Source organism: Podarcis muralis, chromosome 12, assembly GCF_964188315.1.
Source record: "Podarcis muralis chromosome 12, rPodMur119.hap1.1, whole genome shotgun sequence".
Lineage (NCBI taxonomy): Eukaryota > Metazoa > Chordata > Lepidosauria > Squamata > Lacertidae > Podarcis > Podarcis muralis.
The window spans coordinates 32,685,082-32,705,572 of NC_135666.1; the positions used below are offsets into that span (position 1 = coordinate 32,685,082).

A 20,491-nucleotide genomic window follows, 5' to 3' on the forward strand; every position below is an offset into this window, starting at 1 on the left:
CTACGCAGGAAAAGACATGAAATCATAGCTACACTGAACAAGCAGAAAAAGTGAATGAAATAATTATTTTAGAAATACATAACATTCACTTAATATCTATAGGAGAGAGGGAGATACGCTGCCCACAATGCCAAGACTGAGGACTTGTTCCTGAAATATATTCACAGTCTTCCAGTGTTTACAGCCACACAACTGGCAGGAAGGCAGGGAGCACTACTGAACCCAGCATGGAACCACAGTAAGGAAGTGTGCACCTCTGGAATTTCATTCCTCAGTTGCATAAGCCTAGCAAACTTCTTTTAAAAAAAATAAAAAAAAATATCTCCTATACTGCAGAGTCCACAGAGCTACCCAACATATCCCTTGGTTTTTCCTACCCCCTTGTGACCAGTACATCCTGGTCTTCAGCAACATTTGAACAGATGGTGGTCCAGGCAGATTGGTAACAGATCGGACAACCAGATTTCACTTCCCCGAGTTTTCAAAGGCTTACATTTGAAGCCTAGGTCCTATTCCCATAATGGCTGAAGGAATTCGGCAGACACAACAGGAGACAAGAATGCTGGGCATTAACTCTGCCGAAGCAACTCAAGACCAAGAGCACCTTTTCTGTCACTTCCCTTACTGTTCTTTGAGAATTAATTCGACAAACAGAAAAAAAAAATAACCTAGTCAATATTCTGTGCCACTCAATCCCAGTTGCTCAATCCCAGTTAGACTTGAAAGCTTTTGCAGATCCTCTTTCACTATATAAAAGGTAAAGGTGAAGGACCCTGGGACAGTTAAGTCCAGTCAAAGGCGACTATGGGGTTGTGGCGTTCACCTCGCTTTCAAGCCGAGGGAGCTGGCGTTTGTCCACAGACAGCTTTCTGGGTTATGTGGCCAGCAGGACTAAACCGCTTCTGGTGCAACGGGACACTGTGACAGAAGCCAGAGTGCATGGAAATGCTGTTTACTTTCCCGCCACAGCGATACCTATTTATCTACTTGCACTGGCGTGCTTTCAAACTGCTAGGTTGGCAGGAGCTGGGACAGCGCAACGGGAGCTCACTCCGTTGTGGGGATTTGAACTGCCGACCTTCCAATCATCAAGCCCAAGAAGCTCAGTGGTTTAGACCACAGCGCCACCCGCATCCCTCCTTTCACTATATATATATATATATATATATCCTAAAGGAAGCAGTGACAATTCAAGAGGATAGCTAACTGCTTCAATGAGGAGAGCAGGGGAATCCAATATGCTGTCCTTCAGAAACTGCTGGATGCAAACTCAAGTAAGTCAAAGCCAGCCTGACGTATGGTCAGGTATGATGGAAGTTGAGAGTCCAACGACATCTAGAGGGCACCATGTTGGCGACCCCTGCTCTACTAATTAAACACCTCTACTTTGTGCTGCTAGAAATATTCCTACAGGCACATTCACGAGGAAAGTATGCAGGTGTAGGCAGTAATGCTACTGGCTTCTTGTTGTCGTTGTTAAGTTAAACTAAATTAATTGTGCAGGTGTTATGCTTCATAGTAACAAAACACATATAAACACAGAAAAAATGCAGACTGCCAGAAATAATATTCGTAATTGTCGTGATCAATTTACAGCTTTTAAAAGGGGGATGGGGGTGGGAGGGGAGAGATAGAAAAAGAACTAATGTTGCAAAGTAAGGAACACTGACAGATTTTTCTGCTGCTGCTGCAGTGAGAAAGAAAAGAACCAAGGCTGGAGGTAAAATTGAATTTTTTTTTAGTAATATATAGATCATATTGAGGCCCCCCAGAATCCATGCAGGCCTAGATAAACATACAAAAAAGGTATGTCATCTCTTGCTATGTTGTCTTTTAAAATGGTAGGCTGGGACATTTTTTATTCACCTATGGCGGTCGCTTCAGTCTGAATAAATTCACTTTAAGTTGGGCCCCTATTATGTTAAAGGGAAATCAGGTGTGCCTGCTAACAAGAAGCACTATCTGCAATTATGCGCTTTGCTGCCCCTTTATTCCAATGTTCAGAAACTACAAATGAAGCACAGAACAAATTACAGATAGAGAAATCAAAGGCATCTAAAACCTCAGGAGAATATTATATTCCTTCTTAATGTAACACAGAGGACAGATCTTTTTTACATACATGTGTATAGCATTCTGACTGATAATTCAAAATATTTACTTTATTTTTTCATGCAGTGGGTTCCTTAAGTGTTTATGATTTAACAAGCTAACTTAATTTAATGTGCAATACAATCCTATGCATGTTTACTTGGAAGTAAACTCCACTGTGTTCAATGGGGCTTCCTCCCCAATAAATGCAGCCTAAGGTAGATTTGATCTGAAGCCAATTTTTAGCTACTATGTTTTTGGCCACTGAAATATATATTTAAGTAAAATATGTATTCATGTTCTTTATTGTATATAATTTTATTGTTTCTTAACTTTTGTAAGCTGTCTTGGGAGGGTATATTTTTTAAATAAAATCTGTTTCTTATCTCTCCCAAGAATCAAATCAAGATCACTACAGAATCCAAAAGGTAAAGCAATACCTAGCACATTCCTATTCAAAAATTTCATAGAAAAATGCTTAGAATGGGGTTACAATGGGCATCACGGAGGAAGTCACCCTTAACATTATCACATCTCCAGCACTGCATATCTTCCTAATTTTCCTAGGGTTATTATACTTTACAATGGGTGTCAACTATTTTATAAAAGGTGACATTTTCAAATCAGTTTTCAAATACAAAATACAGTGTTTATTCCTCCTCATTGAACTCCTAGATCATTGTTTCACTTTTCCATATAACTTGCATAATTGCTGGCTGGCTAAATCCTTATCTGTTTATTCCTACCTGTAGATTCTTTTCATCTTACTTGCCTGAAATGGCAAGAATCTCTATAGAAGGGATGATGTAAACATTGCCTAAGTAAAGGGTTTTTGTTTCTCTTTTGCAGTTAGAATTCTTTAGTAGTACTACAGGACTGAAATATTAAAACCTTAAAATAAGGAGATCAAACTACATTTGGCATGTCCTTCAAAAACAACAGCTATGTAAAATCTCAGGGCGATTGTGCGATATTCTTGTATAAAAATGGAGGTGAAGCTGACACTTATTGAAAATAAATGACACTGCAAAATGCAGATATTTATTTTCTGGGTAGCATATATGTTCTAGTTATGACTATTTTATTAGGATATACAAAATGATTGATGCGGCTGTAATCATTTTGTCTCATGGACACAGGCAATGCTGAGTGAAAGTTACTCAATAAAACACTAATGCACATTTTGACGGCTCGCAACGTGAAGGTATTCTGTTTTCTCCATGAACTTCTAGACTAGAAAAAAATTCCAAAAAGTATTGCAACAGGACACTGGATTCCTGATTCTCATCCTTAGAGGCTGATTAGGTAGCAATATCCTATTCCTGTTATTCTATATAGTGTTACAGATTAAGAGAACGCACCAGTGCAAGTTCTCTTTGCTCGGGATCCTTCCATTCACAAGTCCAATCACTGTTGATCTTCTACCCATGGGCATACAATGGACTTTGATGCAGACAAGGAAAGGCCTTGTGGGAACTATAAAAACACACACTGAGTTGCTCCAGGTCTGTCCCAGTTTGCACACTGACATTACAACACAAAGATTCTATTGTACCATTATACTGGATCTCTATTTTATGTTGTTTATGTTCAAGGAGCAGAGGTTGTTCAGCCCTCTTACTGCTATGACAATGCTGTGTTCATATAGTTAAGGCAGAAGAATCAGATGATGCTCTTCCAAAGTGATGTTTAGCTGATGGTGTAAACTTCCAGTGAATTTTGTTCAGGAAGACTGTATACGTCTGCTGCCTAAAAAAATCCATTTCACACAGACATGAGGGAAAATCTGTTTCTGCCACTCTCCTCCACCATATTATCTAAACGTCACCATTTCAAATTCTCTAAAAGCCACAGGAACATTTGTGATACAACTCATAAAGTGCCAGAAATGAGAACAAAGGTCCTCTATAATATGCTGAAGGCAAAGTTCTGAAGAACAGGATCTTCGTGCACCTATTAGCTATCAATAGCTCAGCCTGGACAGCTCAGTTGGTTAGTGTGTGGTGCTGATAACACCAAGGTTGCAGGTTCAATCCCTGTATGGGACAGTTGCATATTCCTACATCACAGGCGGTTGGACGAGATGATCCTCAGAGTCCCTTCCAGCTCTATGATTCTATGAAATTGCCTAGAGATAGAGCAGAGCTCCACCCAAACAGAATCTACATTGGAACTACGATTTGTGGTTGGGATTGAATTCATTGAGTGGATCCAGGACATGCTTCATTCACCAGGACCTAAACCAGTTTCAGAAACGTATGAGGCACAGCACAACCAAGTGAGTTGCTATGTCATGCTGTACCCATATCTCATGTTCAGTATTCACAAGGCAAGGCCTAATATGGTTGGAGGACATTATTGTGGCTGCTCAAGCTCTACCCTAGTCTGTGAAGAGCCTCTGGAGTACTAAAAAGACCACCCACTAGGCATACCAAAGGCCTCAGAACAGACATGGAACAGTCCAGAGTGGTTCAAAGGATCACACTTGCTCACACCTTGTCTGCTGTGAAGGCTCCATCACGCTCAGAGAAGGTCAGTATTGCTACTCTGTTGTCTCCAAGCATGGGCAAAGACCCGTCTCTGCACATGCCGATAGTAGATAGCAGAATTCATTACGGATATCACACTCTACTTGAGCTGCGGTGGAACAGAATGGATTCCTTGCCAAAACTGTACAAAGCAGACCTTACTGGCTTGTTTATCCCTGTTATCAACCCTGGACGACCTTTAAAACTTCAACAGTTCCAGTCTAATCTCAACTGTGAGTAATTTAGGAGCACTCTAGGGAGTCTATCCTTTGATAAAAGAGTCTTCTTTTAATATGTAATGTGCAGGTCTTCTGCTTTTTGGAGTGCTGCAAGAAATACAGACTGTCATAACTACTATGCCAGCCCCAAAATGTACTTTATGGCAGGAAGTCAAAACACCAAACAACTTTTATTTGCATCTGTGAACACTTTTATATTACGCACCTCAGGAAGCGAAACTCCTAAAGGAGGTAGAGTCTGTTGGAGAAAAACAGTTTCAGCTACAATATTAATATTAATTAAAGACAATTCCTGCAAAGAAAATTTGAATGTGTGGCCATTTTGTTGAGCTAGTAAAGCAGTTTTCCATTACAAGTCAAGTCATCACAGCAAAGTAATGTGGATGTATCGTGTTTGTATATAAAAAAAATCACAAATAAGATAAAGATAATTAAGAAAAACCAAACCTTAAAAGCAATAAAAAACATCACCATACAATCCAAGAGATCAGCATAAAGCAAAAACTCATCATAAAACGGCTTCCAGAACAAAAATATTTTCACTGCTCACTTGAAAATGGGAAGAGATGGTGGTTGGCAGATATCCCCAGGTAGTAAGGTTGGTGCCGCCACTGAAAATGCCCTGCCTCTCATATCAGACAACTGAGGATGGTTTGGTCCGTCTATTTCCAGTCTGTGTTGGCTTTGTATAGCTTCATGTATAAGTCCTTTCCATCCTCTCACTGCACTAATCTATTTTTATTAATCCTGAGACCTCCAGGCATAGGGTGGTATATAAATTAAATAAATAAATAAATAAATAAATAAATAAATAAATAAATAAATAAATAAATAAATAAATAAATAATCCATACAAAAATTATGTGTAAAAAAAGTCAATCTATACTGAAACTTACAAATGAATTCCTCAAGCATCGCTACCAGTAACTGAATCCTTGCTAGTGACTAGCCAGAGGGGATCTCAGAGTGATCATAGGGCTCAGTAAGGTTTACATGGACAGAATTGGTCCTGGTTTACCCTAATACTTTAAATTTAACATTGAACAAGTTGTGTTTGAATACCTTGTGTATAAAATGCATTTCTTCATAAGGGATAGTAACACGCTTCCATAAAAGCACTTATACCAAGCCTCAAGTGTGATTAGCCACTTCCAAGATTCAATCACAAAGATTCCCTCCTGCACCTTTCATTGAACAGAAGGTCAAGGGTCAAGGGTGCTGCTATATTATTTCAGGCTTTCAAATAATCTGTCCACATCCTCAGGTAGTATAAGCTAAAGCATATTCCTAATAAGTGACCAGACTCTATTTTTACAGTTCCTTATGGACTCTTATAACTTCCCATTCTTCTTTCAACCTTTAACAACACAGGCCACAACCCTTTGCTTCCCTTTTATTCTTTCCAAATAGTGTTCTGTCATCAGAGGTACATCTAGGAAATTTTAGACTCTAGGCCCCAGTAGAACCCAGTATGCCCACTGTCGATTTGGAAGCCCCCTCCATAGAGGCTGGCCCCTCTCACTGTCCTCGGAGCTTGCTTACCGGTAACCTCCTCTGGCTGATATCCAGACAGACCAGGGAGATTTTGACACCCACATGGCTTCAGCTGCTGACACTGAACCTGCTTGCCTCATCATATCTGGCTTCAGGGTAGTCATTGGGGGCCCTGGACTTTGGCCCCAAAACATAGCCTTAGCTACATCACTGACTGCTATACATAATTATTAGAACTCTTCGATTCACTGCATTGTTGTGTAATGTGAATGTTCTGGAGAACCTAAGAGTAAGAGTTAGCAAACATGATGATTTGTGAACCTGCATATCCACTTCTATCAAACTGCATTTGTTAAGGTAAAGGCTCACCATCCTCAAACACGAATCATCATGGAAGTTAATTATGAGGTGCTATCATACCTGCTTAAGATGGAAAGAGCTACTAGGAGACTCAAGACCAGCAAGGAGCCATGCCCTTTACTTCACCCATGGTACTCACAGAAGTTTGTATGACCAAACCACAGGGAATACAAGTTCCCACATCTCTTCAGTGACTTATGAATCAGCCTTCACCTCAGTGCCTCATAGCAGTTTACGCTTCTACCATCGAGTCAGTGCCCTGACAGCATACCAGCTACATGTGCAGCACAGATCATTATATCACAATATCTGTCAAAGTGTTGGTTCCCTTTTGCCCAGGACACTTGATGCTTACAGAGTTGACAACCCTAGGTAAAATTCAGGATGAGTGAATAGTGCCAGCTACAATTTATCATCCTCTTCATTCCCAACACAGAGCTGAGAGGAGCTTGAACAATGGTAGTTAATTGAAAAATGCATCTTCCTCTGGGGGGCAGTTATTAATTTCAATCTGACATGAAAAAGAAACAAAAAATAGTTCTTGCTGTAGATAAGAACACTCTTGTACTTCAGTTTTTGCAGTTTTTGCATGGAAAGGAACTATGGACACCATGGGATGAAGGAGAAAGGGATTTTGTGTCTGGTTTCAATCTTGCATTCATTGTGTGTTGTGCAACACTACAACTGTATATTTAATCTGCTTAGATAGAGGTTGAGTCCTCAAAGTGAACTCTTTTCAGCGCAGAGACAATGTTTCACAGCAAATGGGGTGTGTTTTAAATGCTCTATCTATCCATCTATCCATCTATCTGTCTATCTAGTAAGCTCACAACTTACATTTAACTTGTACATATGCAGCTTTATGTGCTTGGCAAATTTGGAAAGGAGGTAGGCCTCTGGGGAAAATGAGTTTTGCAATCCCACCTGCTATTGCACCCCATGTGTTCTGACTATATGAGATTTTGGCTTTAGGTGCAATCCTAAATTGTGGGCTTACAAAAAACAAAAAAACAACAACCCCTAACTTTTAAAATATTTAATTGATAGTAAATAAACAAAAAACAATGGATGGTGTACTGCTCAAATCTCCAGTAATCAGGAGTAACAGTTGTCCTATTATTACAGTATTATTTGCAGGTGGAGAGAGAGAGAGGTTCACATCTTTGTCGTTTGTTAAATGGACACCTACCATTTATAATACAGAGCAGGAAAGTATTAGCAATCTGTTACTGATTCTATTCAGAAAATAGTACTGTTACAAACTGGTAAAAAGTTGAGAAAGTATGTATCGAAAGACTGCAACTGCATGCATTTATGTTGCATATGCAGAATTATATAAAATAAGTCATAGTAAGGGCAGAGACATTTTTTCTTCTTGCATACAACCACCTCATGCCAATACTCTGCTTCTAACCTTGTTATAATCTAATTCTATTGTAATACAAAAGCTAGGATTAAATTGAGTTAAAGGTTTCCTTAAACTCACTGCCCGTCAACCTCATCATGAACTTTCATTATATGCATGCAATTAATTGGATCCAATGAACAATTTCAGAACTGAGTTATAGTCTCCCCCATACCATATAATTAGAATATAATTACCCACAGGATATCAGAAGGATGCAAAACCTTTCTTCTAAATGCACCCTCATTAGGAAACAAATCTCAGTGTACATTTATTTGATCAGTGTGAATTAATTAACATGTTACAGAAATAAGAGGGCAGCTATAAACTGATTCTGGCATCTATTAAGACTACCATGAGATCTACATGCACAGATTGTAACTGAAATCATTTAATTTCAGTCACAAAGATCACCATAAAATATATCAATGCACACAGGTACAGAGTTCCTCTTGAATAATGTCTGCAAAGGTAAAAAGTTTTCCTGTTTTAGTATTCCTTGAATAGTTCTTCTGGGAGACTCAGAAGTATTACTCTGTTTTGGATGGTTGGAGTGAAGATGAGAACAATGCACAAGGCTAAGATGTACTCCAGAGTTTATTAAACTTTATTTCATATGGAAGACCACAACATTCTGGATAAGACAGGAATGTCAAGAAAAGAGAAATATCAAAATTCCTGGACTATATCTTCACTCCATGCTCCAAAAAGCAATAGAAACTGGAGATCACACAGACTAAAAGTTAAACACTGTTCATAAATATGAGCAATGGACAGATAATAAAATAAAATGCAGCAAGAACAAACCTAAAATGCTGTATGTAAAATGAAAATCCAAATGCACAAAAATAAGATGCATTAGCAACTGGCCACACAGTAACTGCCAGGAAGTATTAAAAAAATTTCCATGGGCTCAGGAGCTTTAAAGAACAATGATTTCCAAGACTTCTTAGACCTGGAATACTGCTGTTGCAGCATTTCCTTTGACAAAGAGAGGAAGGAGACAGGGAGAGAGGCAAACTTAGGCGGACAGATAGACAAACACCTTACTGATGCCATTCACCTCCCAAAAAGAGTACATTTTGGAGAAGGAAGAGAGTGGCGGGGAAAAAAGGAGGGCTGTCAAGGACAGGCAGGGATCTGTGGCAAAGGAAAGGGACAAGGCGAGTGACCCGGGAGAGGGGACCAGTGATTTATGGGGTGTCACACCACCTGCAAGGCAAGAGCTGGGGAAGGAGGGAGAGTCTGAGGCAGAGGAAGGTGTGCAGGATGTGGTGGAGGAAGAAGGGATGGGTCAGGTGAGGGATGGGTCAGTAGATTCCCCACCTTCCCTTGCACCACTGCCTCCTAGAACCAGGAGAGACTTGAAAAGGAAGAAGACTTCCATGCAGGAGGAGTCTCAGGTTGCAGGCGTGCAACCTGTCAGAGGAGGGTATATAAACAGGAAGAGGGAAGGGTCCCCCACTGTTGTTGCAACTGCTCCATTGGGCCCAGACCTGTGGACAGGTGTCTAGGGTTTAGAAGTGTGCGTGCGTGTGGAGCACCATGGAAGCTGCTGTAAGTGTTTCTCTTGCCAATAGAAAGTTAACAATTACACATGTGCCTTCCTTAACTGGGATGGGTTATGACAGCCAGCAATCTAAGCCAATATTGGGGCACATCCAAATTTGGAAGGACCTGGGCCCACCATGTTTTGAGGTGAGGCTATTCATGATAATGTGGTGTCCTTAAAAAGGGGGGTGGAGTGAGGAAAGCGACCAGAATTTGTCATGGCAAAGCGCATCAGACAATCCAGCATGAAATCTTATTTTCTGTGAGTGATATTTATTATGGGAGACAAGTTTACCTAGTACTGTTATTGCATTTTTTCTTGAAGAGTTGGTTCAATCACCAAGCATGTTGTACAATAAAAAGGAAATACAATGATGAGTATCTACACATGTCTACATACATGGGACAGACAATGTAGTAAGTTATGATGCTATGGGATAAGCCACAATATTAAAGGTATATTGGAACTCAGTTGTTGAGCCTCTTCATTAGCATAAGTTTATTCGCATAGAAAACTGACCAGTAAGATCATTACTTCAAGTTCTCTTATCTGCAGACTCTCACAATGTTACTAGACTGTGAATGAAAGATCCTAAGATCAAGAGAGAGTTCCACAGCAACAATGTAAAAGTATTATCTCTCCTACGTTATAGGAAAACAAAACAAAACACAACAAAACCTTCATACTTGAACCAAACAAACACATACTGCTAAACCAAGATTAAAAGCTGAATTTCCTACTGTGAAAAAACGTATTGTGCAGATTTGGCCATTTCTTAAAATTCATAGATCCAAGCTGGTGAACGGATCCTTTTCCACAATGATAAACAGAATTATGATGTCACTGTAAAGGCATATTAAATGCTGCTCCAAATACAGAGAAAACGTAACAGGCATTCAGAATTTCCTAGTGCCTCCAAAAGGTTTCATCCATTAAGTTCCAACCACAGATGCCCAACTCAAAATCCTTGAGACCTAAAAGAGGCAGTATAGCTCTGGATATCAGTTTGCTGGGGACAAACAGGGAAACTGCATTCTCTCATGTTCTGCTTGTAAGGTTCCCAGAGTAATTTTGTTGGTCTTTAATGGAAACAGAATGCTGAATGAGGCAGAAGCGAGTGACCTGCCCACATCCAAAAACCAGGCAGCGATGGAGTCAGAAGCCCCAAATGCCAACTCTCTCAAATACTTTCCTCCACCAATGTAGAGGTTCTTGGACTACAACTCCTATCATTCCTGACCACTGGCCAAGCTGACTTGTGCTGATGGTAGTTGGAGTCCAGCAACACCTGGAGGAAACCACACCGACTACCCTGGTTAAATATTATGAGAATGAGCTACAGCAAAACTTAAGTCTTGCATGTCCCCCCACCCGCCTTCCATTTTAGATTAACTGGAAATTTAGCGGCCATCTAAGCCCTAAACTTTAAGGTGAACTATAGCTGAAAGAATACAGCATCACGAGCCATGGTTTGAAGCTGGATAAACAAATCATAGTAAAGATTAACCACAGTTTGTCCAGGTGTGGATGAAGTGGCAAGTTGTAGTTAATCTAAAGCGGAAGCTTCTAAACTCATCATGGCTGTGCCAGAGAAGGATGGAGTGGGGGGGGGGGAGCACATGAGATTAAGGCTCTCTGTGGCTTTCCCCCATAATGCTACAGATGTAACATTTAGTGTTACATCTAAACCAGCCCTAAAGGAAGAAAAGCAATTGTATCATCAACAAAGCAATGGGGGGAACACATTATAGTACTTCTTTACCCAGTGCACAGTTAACTTATAGAAGTCACTGCTGCAGGTTATCAACAGAAAAACAGCCCAAGAATGCTACCCATTCTAATTTACCATCCAATTTTCATTTTAAAAAAATAGGTAAAGGAAAAGCCATTGTTTAGAGAAAATAGTGGCATAAAGTTTGAATTTTGCAAATCTTAGATTTCTTATTACTGTAGTTTTGCAACATCACTTTTTTAAAACACTGAAGCCTATTTAAAGAAAAACAATTGTATTTGGAAAGACCACTGTTAACATAATTTATGGTTAAAGAAATGCTGAGCTGGGTGCCACTGTAGTTCTTTAAATTTCGAAGAATGTACCCTAATTAGTAGAGTACACAGTTTTTCAGTTTATTGTATTTTAAAAACATGATCACACCTAACATGGCTCTGGAGTGCAAAATCAAAGGCTGATGCCTGCACAAATTTCAGAAGTCAGATTCAGGCTAGGCATTGACAGATCCCCAGTTATGTGGCGTCATGAGCACCAGAGTCATACAAGATTATTTTGCTTCCTCTGTTAGTACTACTCCCAAGGCCCCCATCCTACAAATACCTGTATAATCACACATACATTTTTCCAGGAGTGTTCAATAGACATCATCGCTCAAATCAAACAAGTTTTTTTCCTCCAGGTGGAGGGGAGTGCAACAGGGGTACAGAGTTTGCACAACTCTATTGACATATAAGCTTTGAAGGTCCATCTCAAAAGCTCTTTGTAGCACTCTTCACAGAGCATCTGTATTGCCATTTTCATTGAGTAATTATATTTGTAGACAGGTAATTTACTGCTCAGTCTAGCAGCATAAAACATATAATGTTGATGCATTGCTTGCTGCAAGGCCAAGGCCATCATTCTAGGTAACCTCCGGTGGAGATCAGAGCCCTTAGCATTGCAGATATATAACGTGCATCCCAAGCAAAATGTGCCCATAAGAATAACTTCATTATTCTGGGAAGCTAGATCTATAAAATAAGTAGGATGTGCAAGTATTTGGCCTATACAATTTCTGGTAAATTCAGCATGACTAAATGATAAAACCAGAATCAGTTTCAATTACAGCTTACATTCTAGAAGACATTCAGTAGCATGAAGGAAGAGGGAAATACAACGTACTATCATTAGTGAGTTAGCATTTTGTTTAGATTGTGCTGTCAGAACAAGGCTGTAGTAACAGCAGCCTTGAAGCTCTCCTGTAGCCTAAGATGCCTTTAATGCAGAAGAGCTCTTTTGAAATGGACGAACAAGAACTTACCAATACTACAGGGCAGATAGATGTGGGTGGGAGAATATGATCCTTCAGAGCGCCACAATCACATTCAGGCTTGAGGTGTGATGCACATTTGTTATGCAGCTATGAGAGAGAGAGAAAAAAATCTATCATTAAGAATATAAATGTCATAGGAGTCAGTCGATGTGAGTGTGCTGAAATACACCGAGCTGTTATGATGTAAAAAACAATAATAATTAAACACAATAGACTTTGAAGGTGAGCAATTTTAGATAAAAGTACAAAACTCAAATATAACATGAATAAGTAGCACTGAAACTGATTTCACAGAGAAAGCATGACGTAGTAAATATGTATGTAAAAATCATGTTACTAACTTTGAAAAAGTTAACCAACTGAAAAAGATCATACTTACAAAGTAACAGCAAAATAACAATGATCTGTTACAATCAAATAACCTTTGAAACTTGGTAACAGAGAATCTTATGACACTTGAAAGTCTAACAAGATTTTTTAAGGCATAAACTTTCATGGACTTAAGGCCTCCTTCGTCGGATGCATGAAGTGTTATCCCAAGTTACCGGTAAGACGTGTTTTTGCTGCAACAAACTAACACAGCTGGGTCTCTGGAAATTAGACTTTTACTGAACAATCCTAACCATGTCTACTCAGAAATAAATCCTTATTGAATTCAACAGCGCTTACTCCCAAAGATTAGAATTGCAGCCTAAGCAAACAAGTACTATCAGTGCAATCCTTAAAAAAAATTGGTCAAAATAAAATTCTACTCGGTTCAATGGGACTGACTCCCTGGTTCAGTGTGGTAGAATTACAGGTTACACATTTCTTCCAAGTACTGAAGCTTTATTGTGGGTGTCTTTTGCTCACCCCATAATCTAAAACTTGTCACACTAATTCCCTGCCTTACTGGCGAGGCCACTTTTACCATAATTAATGCACACTTAAGCCATTCTACAACCAATGAGGTTGATTTGGATTCTCAACCAATCTACTTAAATTGGCTCTCCCCCAGCCTCTTCTGAGGCACAATTCAGCATTCACACTCTATTGACTTGCATGCAGACCTGTTGTGCATTTTAAGTGTTCTAGATTCTCAAATGCACACAAAGGCAGACCCAGGTGAGAGTAAGAACCCCACTCTTTGGTGCTAGCTTTTTTCCAGTCCCTTCAGCCACAGCCTCGGGGAGCACATGTGCCCAGTAGAAAATGCTGTGGTATCTCAGCCTGCAAAATCACAACCACTATTATCACTCGAAGGCACTCACTGTGACTTGGCACCAGACGCAATGCAGCCCAGTCAATCCTTGGTAACATTTTACAGTTTTGTGGCACTTATCACATTTGGTTGGACAATTCCCTTCTACCCAGAAGTGATGCATGACCTAGGAAAGAAAAGTGCAGCCGTAAGTAAAATATTTCATTTCTTTACTTTTTAAAAAGACACTTTCAAAAGAGTCACTTCTCTACCAAAGCATGCAAAGCAACATTAAACTATTAAGAGGAACTACATACAGATTAAACTGAACAATTAATATCCTTAAGTCAATAAATATTGAAGAGCAAGCAAGCAGGCCACAAAAAACAATAAAAAACAACAAAACTATCAATCCAAAGTCTTGTAAAATTGCAAGGTTTTGACCCGGCACCTAAATAGCTTTGATGAAATCACCTTCAAAAAGCTGCTTGGGGAGGGTATTCCACATAGGAGATGCTGTCACTGACTAGGCCTTGCTACTGTCCTCACAGGGTGAGGGAGTACCCAAAAAACAGGCTTAGAAAATTACCTTATAAGATCAGGCAGGTTTGTATGAAAGGAGCCTGTCCTCTAAGCACCTTGGTTCCTACGCTGTTTAGGGTGTTAACATGTAAACCAGCACTTTGAATTGATGTTGGAAACCCACCAAAACACAGTGAAGACAATAATGGTGGCTCACCTCAGTATTCTTTTTGGATTTCACATATGTTTTGATGCAAGAAGCTGGTGCTCTCGAAACGCAACGTTCATGGACTGTGTACTTACAAACTGAAAACGCAACAATGTTGTTATTGACACAATTTTGTAGAAACCTATTTTGAATAACTAAGCTTATCAAAAGGCAATTCATTATTTGTATCAGGAGCATGGAAATCCAAATCTAGCAATTTGCATTGAAGCAAAAAAAGCCCATAAAATAAAGGAAATACTGCTTAATATCAGTAACATCATGGGAGGAGTGTTTCTAGGACTAAGGTGAAATGGTTATTTTTTGCTGTTGGATGCTGCATGTTGTTTATGTAATCTTGTAATTCAATATTTATAGTATTGAAATGTGGTACTTTGTGTGTTACTATATTTTAAGTCTGCTATGTTATTACAAAATTGTTTTTGTGGTGTTTGTAAGAAATTCTTTCCTGCTTGTTGTAAGCAGCAATGAATGTTTTTTGTGGGTGTTAAAAGAGGATACAAATAAAATGAACGAATGAATAACAAGTATGGTCAATTTAAGAATCTAAGACTACTCAATGGTTGAGCAAGAAACGCTTAACTGAATCAGCCCTTGCTAAAATGTCAACAATCGTTCCTAAATTGAAGGAAGGGCAGATACTGAAGACAAATTGATGCCTGCCAAATGTGTTTGTGTCATTGCCAAGAAGGAAATATCTATATTTTACCAACTATAGGCATGAGAGCAGCTGGCAAACCCAAATGCAAAAAGCAGCAAGTTTATGTTATTCCCTATATTGATTTATCAACCTTGGGTAGTCTTCTTTCCGGATAGAAATCGTTATAAATCTGTTCATTCTATCACGCACAACGTTCAATGATCATTCACCTTGCCAATTTCCATTCCCCAGAAAAGCTTCTGTTGCAAGATCTCCCCTCTTGCCCTTCATCGCTTTTCTGCACTTTGTAGCCTTTATTGGTACAATAAAGTCTAAATGGTTTCATGGACTACTGACTCAAGAGTGGAATCCAATTGATGCTCTTGTGCTCATGGAAGCATTTTGATCCATTGGATGTCTCTGCTAAAACAGGAGAGGGATGAACTTTCTGCCTATTTCCTGCTACCCACTGGAGCTCCCATTCCACCCAACACTTAGTCCTGGAAGGCCTTTCAACCCTCTGGAGGCAATCTCAGGGGCTCTGGGGGCTGCAGGGGGAGAGAGAAGCTTCCTTCTCCTTTTGTTAGCAGCAGCCATCTTGTGAGCACAAGGGCATCAAATGGATTCCCCACTTGATATTTTTGTGGTGACTGAGCAGTTAACATTACCGCTATGAGGAGGACTAATGCTAACTTCAGTAGTCAAAAGCTCACCCACATTCAAAACAAAAGCACCATTTACCCCAGGTTTTATCTTCAAGGGTAGCCGTGTACAATGCTTTCTGACCACTTCTTTTGCACTTATTACGGACATCCAATGGGAGGGCCAGCTATAAATCACATATACTGCAGGGAGCAACTTGATTGGCCACAGAGGGTTGTGCGGCCCCAAATGTATCCTCCAGAACCCTGCCCCCCCTTCTGCAAACCACTCTTTAATGAAAAGCAGCAGCAATGCTTTTAAAATATCAAGAGATGCAAATGCCAATTTTTTAAGAAGAAGGGCAGGCTGTGTATCCCTAACCAGTGATGGGTGCAGAAGCATATGAGCAGGTTTATTAATATGTGCTTAACAAGATAATTTGTTAAAAAAAGAAAACTGAAGCTCCACATGGATAGCATACCCAATCAATGATGGGCTTAATCCATGTAGTGCCGTCATTTTATTGGACACCAGAAAAGACTGGTGGGAAACAGTCAGAAACGTAGTTGGAAAGAGTGAGTGCCTCTTTTGACAGATACCGTTATACACAGAGGATGACTAAAGAAGAATGTGAATAACTATTTACAAACATATTAGGAGATGAGTGACAAGAAGAGAAAAGGGGAGGACAAAAATCCTTATAGCTGGGCACCTTGTAGCTAGAATAAATGAGGCATAATCAAGGTAAATCAAGGCAAACAGTATGGATTGTAGACAAGGGTGTCCATCTACAAAATACTATCAAGATGACTCAAAATCCAGGCTGAATGATTTTATTTTCTAAATTGGGCTTGAGTCTCCCAAAGAAAGGCATGGGCAGTTGCTATCAGAGGCACATGCTCTTCTTTGACTTGCCCTGGACTAGAGCAATCCTCTCAGCAGAAGCATTGGTATACAATGTAACATAAAGCAGGAAGCAGTTGTGAGTTTTACCCTCTGAGAGTGACTGGCAAATCATCTTCTCCAGATGCAAAATTATCTTGTCCTCGGAGAAGACGCCATTTTCTAACATAATACTACGCCATGGTTTAAGATTACAAGAACTAGCCACTGCAAGTATAGAGCATGCATCCTTCTCTATATTCCACGTAAAATAAGTTTCTGCTTCTATTTTTTATTAACCGTTGTTTAGTATGTCATCCAAAAAAATCATAGGTTATCTTAACTTGGAGTAGTTTAATCAAGCCAACTTTATACACAATGGTTTGAAGATGTCTTTTGTTTCAACAAACCATAGCTAATTTAAACTACAGTTTGTCCAGGTTCAGACAATGTGACAGTATTTTATATTATATGCAGATTATTTTTATTATTATTTGACTTTATATACCGCCCTGTAGCTGGAGTTCTCAGGGCAGTTTTTATATTCTAATTTTATATTATAAAATCCATATAAAGTAGAAGCAAAAGTTTCCAAACTTCTCCTTGCAGCTGCGACAAAGGAGGTGCCCAAGAACTGCAGTCACTCATTCTCAAGAATCCTAGGACACCCACACCATGATTTAGTATTAGTTTTATTTGGTTTGTTGTCTGAAAAGTTACCTTGAATTTATGGAAAGTATAGATAGATTCCACCGTATAAAGAGAGTCTCATATGTTTGTCTCTTTTTCTACACTTTGGCATTCTACACCTGAAAATTCTTGATCTAATGAAAATCCTTGTCCTGATTAAGATGGTGAACAGGGTTGGATCTCGTTCAGAGCACAATCAGAGCTAAATGGGATGTACCGTATACTCACATGAGCAGGAGAGGCCCTGTTTGCCTACTCCTATAAGCATGTTCAAGCAAAGATTGCAATAGGCAGGTTTGTTGAAGTGTTTCAGCCTCCATACATGCTGCCCATCATCCTTCACATTCTGCAGAAGACATAAAAAGAAATGGATTTCATTTAATGGCATAAACAGTGAAACCCATAAGTGCCAATAAAAAATTGAAATTGACTCAAGAACATAAAAGACAATCTGCTTCTTCATTTATTAATTTGCAAGAGATCAAAACACAATTCTTTCAAACAGACATGTGCTGATATGGTAACAAGAGGTTTGGGGGTTGGGTTTTTAAGCTCAGAGTTGTATTTCCAGAACCTTTTTACCTATGGCTAAGACTGTAATACAACCCTTTCAAGTTCATAAAATGAATATTTGCCCAAGTAACATGTATGCAACCTTTCCTGCATTGTTATTGTGTCTGGAATGATATACATTTATTTAATTATTTTGCATGCATAGATTTCTTCTCCAGCTAGGGCTGTGAAGACATATAGCCCTTGCTATGCCAAGGCATTTTCCTTTAATAATCTTTTCCTATGCTTGGCTTTCAGTTCGTGAAAGATTATCACTAGATGAACGCATCTGAATTCAGATTAAACCGAAAGTTTCACACAGAGACACTGAACTGGTCATCAGCAAGAAGCCGCCCCCCCCCCCCCAAAGGAAAGGGGAACAGATATCTCAAATATATTTATTTTAAAAAATAACATAAAATGCATAATTAAGAGATATTTATAGTTGCACAGCAGTTTTAATTTTTGCCATTTATTCAAAAGAATGGTCATTACATGTGATTTCGCCTCCATTGGAACAGAACATATGGAGCGACTTAGCTGGCATTTTCCTTATCAGAGAAACAAACAAGTCTTGAATGTGGGTGTTCTGCCAATTAAAATACTTGAGTTACAGGCTGCAACTGATCCACAGATCCCATTACATAAATACAGTGCACTTTGGGAAAATAACATATTAGATTTTTGCTCTGGTTTACTGCCAAATATCAGCCACCTTAGCTGTTACATATAATTATGTGTAATTGTAACTTAAATAATTTCTAGAATGGAAAAGTCATGTTGTTATATCACCACCATAAATGAGATTTAAAATAAAATACGTAGGACTACGTTGAGCAATTCTCACAAGTCACCCACCAACTTCCTTTTATCCATACCAAATTCTTAGGACCCACCCTATCCTCTTGACTGTCATTTGTTTTAACTTATTTTTAATATTGCGCTTTCAATTGTTGTAGTCCACCCTTGAACCACAGGGTGACAGGCAAAAAAAAAGGGGAGAAAGAAGACTTAGCAACAGTTAAGATTTCACTCAGAAGGAGAAGTTCCAATAAAGGAAGACTGGCTTTTGAAAATGATGGAGTATGTGGAACTGGCAAGATTAACAGCAAAGATTAGAAACCAAAATGACAAAAAATTCCTTGAGGACTGGAAACTTTTTATTGAGTATTTAAAGAACTACTATAGCAAGATGAAAACGTGAGCAGGATTTGAAATATGAGCAACAGAGTGAATTATTAAGATAAGTAGATTGAATTGAATATGGTGAATAGTATAGGCAAAATCTGCAGCATTTAAGGGTCAATATGGAAACCATGGAAGGGGAGGACAGGAAGTCAATTGATAAAGTAACTTATGGTTTATGTTAAAATTTGAAAGTTTTTTTTTCTTTGTAAAAAAATATAAAAAAAAAAAGATTTCACCCATTTTTCTGTTCCGTATTTGTAGTTGTCAGCTCTCTCTCCCTCTTTCCAGTTTTCCAAATGTAGTAATGCTGATTTGTGTATCTTTACTTAATCACAGTCTTAACTATGGTTTCCATGTCATAAACACAAGCTTGGATCAAAGTGCTTAGGTATCTGTGCATGGACTGCAGGTGGCGAGCAAGAAAGAGGCCAAGGGAAAAACTCACTTGCCATGGACTTCAGTAATATCAGTACTAACAGTAAAAATGGGTGCAAATGGAAGAAAAATGGGTTACACTATTTCACTAGTTGTGTGCCTCACTGTCTGTAAAGCTGATTGAATTCTGCAAAGAGGTTGGAGAAGCTAAAACAATTTTCACTGGGTTCTGGTTGCTTCAGAATATTTAGCCTTTTTGCCACGCTGTTTTTAGTTGCTTCTTTTTGCTGTTGTTTTTGAGAACTGTTTTTTGTTTTACTGATGGTTATTTTATGTTGTACCCTGCCCTGGCATAAGTACCAATGAAAGGCAGCATATAAAAAATTAAAGAAAAATAAACTTGGCATATGTGCTGTGGAATTGGTAAGGCAATTGTATTCTTATTTAGTGTGTATGCATCAGAGAAAAGGGACTGAGAAAATCCTTGTAGCAATGTCCCATATTAGAGAAAAATCAAAATCCAACAGGGTGGGGAAAACCATTCTAGGTTATACAGAAACTCTTAGTTTTGTCTTTGCTCAGGAGTATGAACTTTGCAACAGCTCCCCAAAGCGGTTTCTGAAATAGTTTCCAAAAAGAATTAAAGTTACTCCCTCCTGTGGAAATCCAAAGAACAGCAATAAAGCTTCCTTCAAGCAAATCTTTCTCCAGAAAACAGGATTTCATACTTAAACCTCACTAAATCTCACTGTGTCAGAGTATGTGTAGAAATATCCTACAATTTGTTGACGTAATTTCCAGACTTTTAAGATAGTCATAGATAGTCTTCCATTTTACACTCATTTTAAAACTGGAATAAAAGAACACATTCTGCCTAAGCT

At 38.9% G+C, this 20,491-nt stretch overlaps 1 protein-coding gene across 6 annotated transcripts in view; it reads right to left on the reverse strand.

Moving 5' to 3' along the window:
- DGKB (diacylglycerol kinase beta) overlaps window positions 1-20,491 on the reverse strand; it is a 251,336-nt gene that overhangs the window by 157,179 nt on the left and 73,666 nt on the right. For 5 of the 6 annotated variants that reach the window (XM_077936981.1, XM_028750678.2, XM_028750674.2 and 2 more), the window contains 5 exons: window positions 17,724-17,841; window positions 14,633-14,721; window positions 13,964-14,080; window positions 12,702-12,800; window positions 5,064-5,096 (listed from right to left, as the gene is read on the reverse strand). In XM_077936981.1, coding sequence (XP_077793107.1) covers window positions 5,064-5,096; window positions 12,702-12,800; window positions 13,964-14,080; window positions 14,633-14,721; window positions 17,724-17,841 — 456 coding nt within the window. The remainder of the gene's footprint in view (window positions 1-5,063; window positions 5,097-12,701; window positions 12,801-13,963; window positions 14,081-14,632; window positions 14,722-17,723; window positions 17,842-20,491) is intronic. The other variant, XM_028750679.2, reaches the window with a different exon arrangement.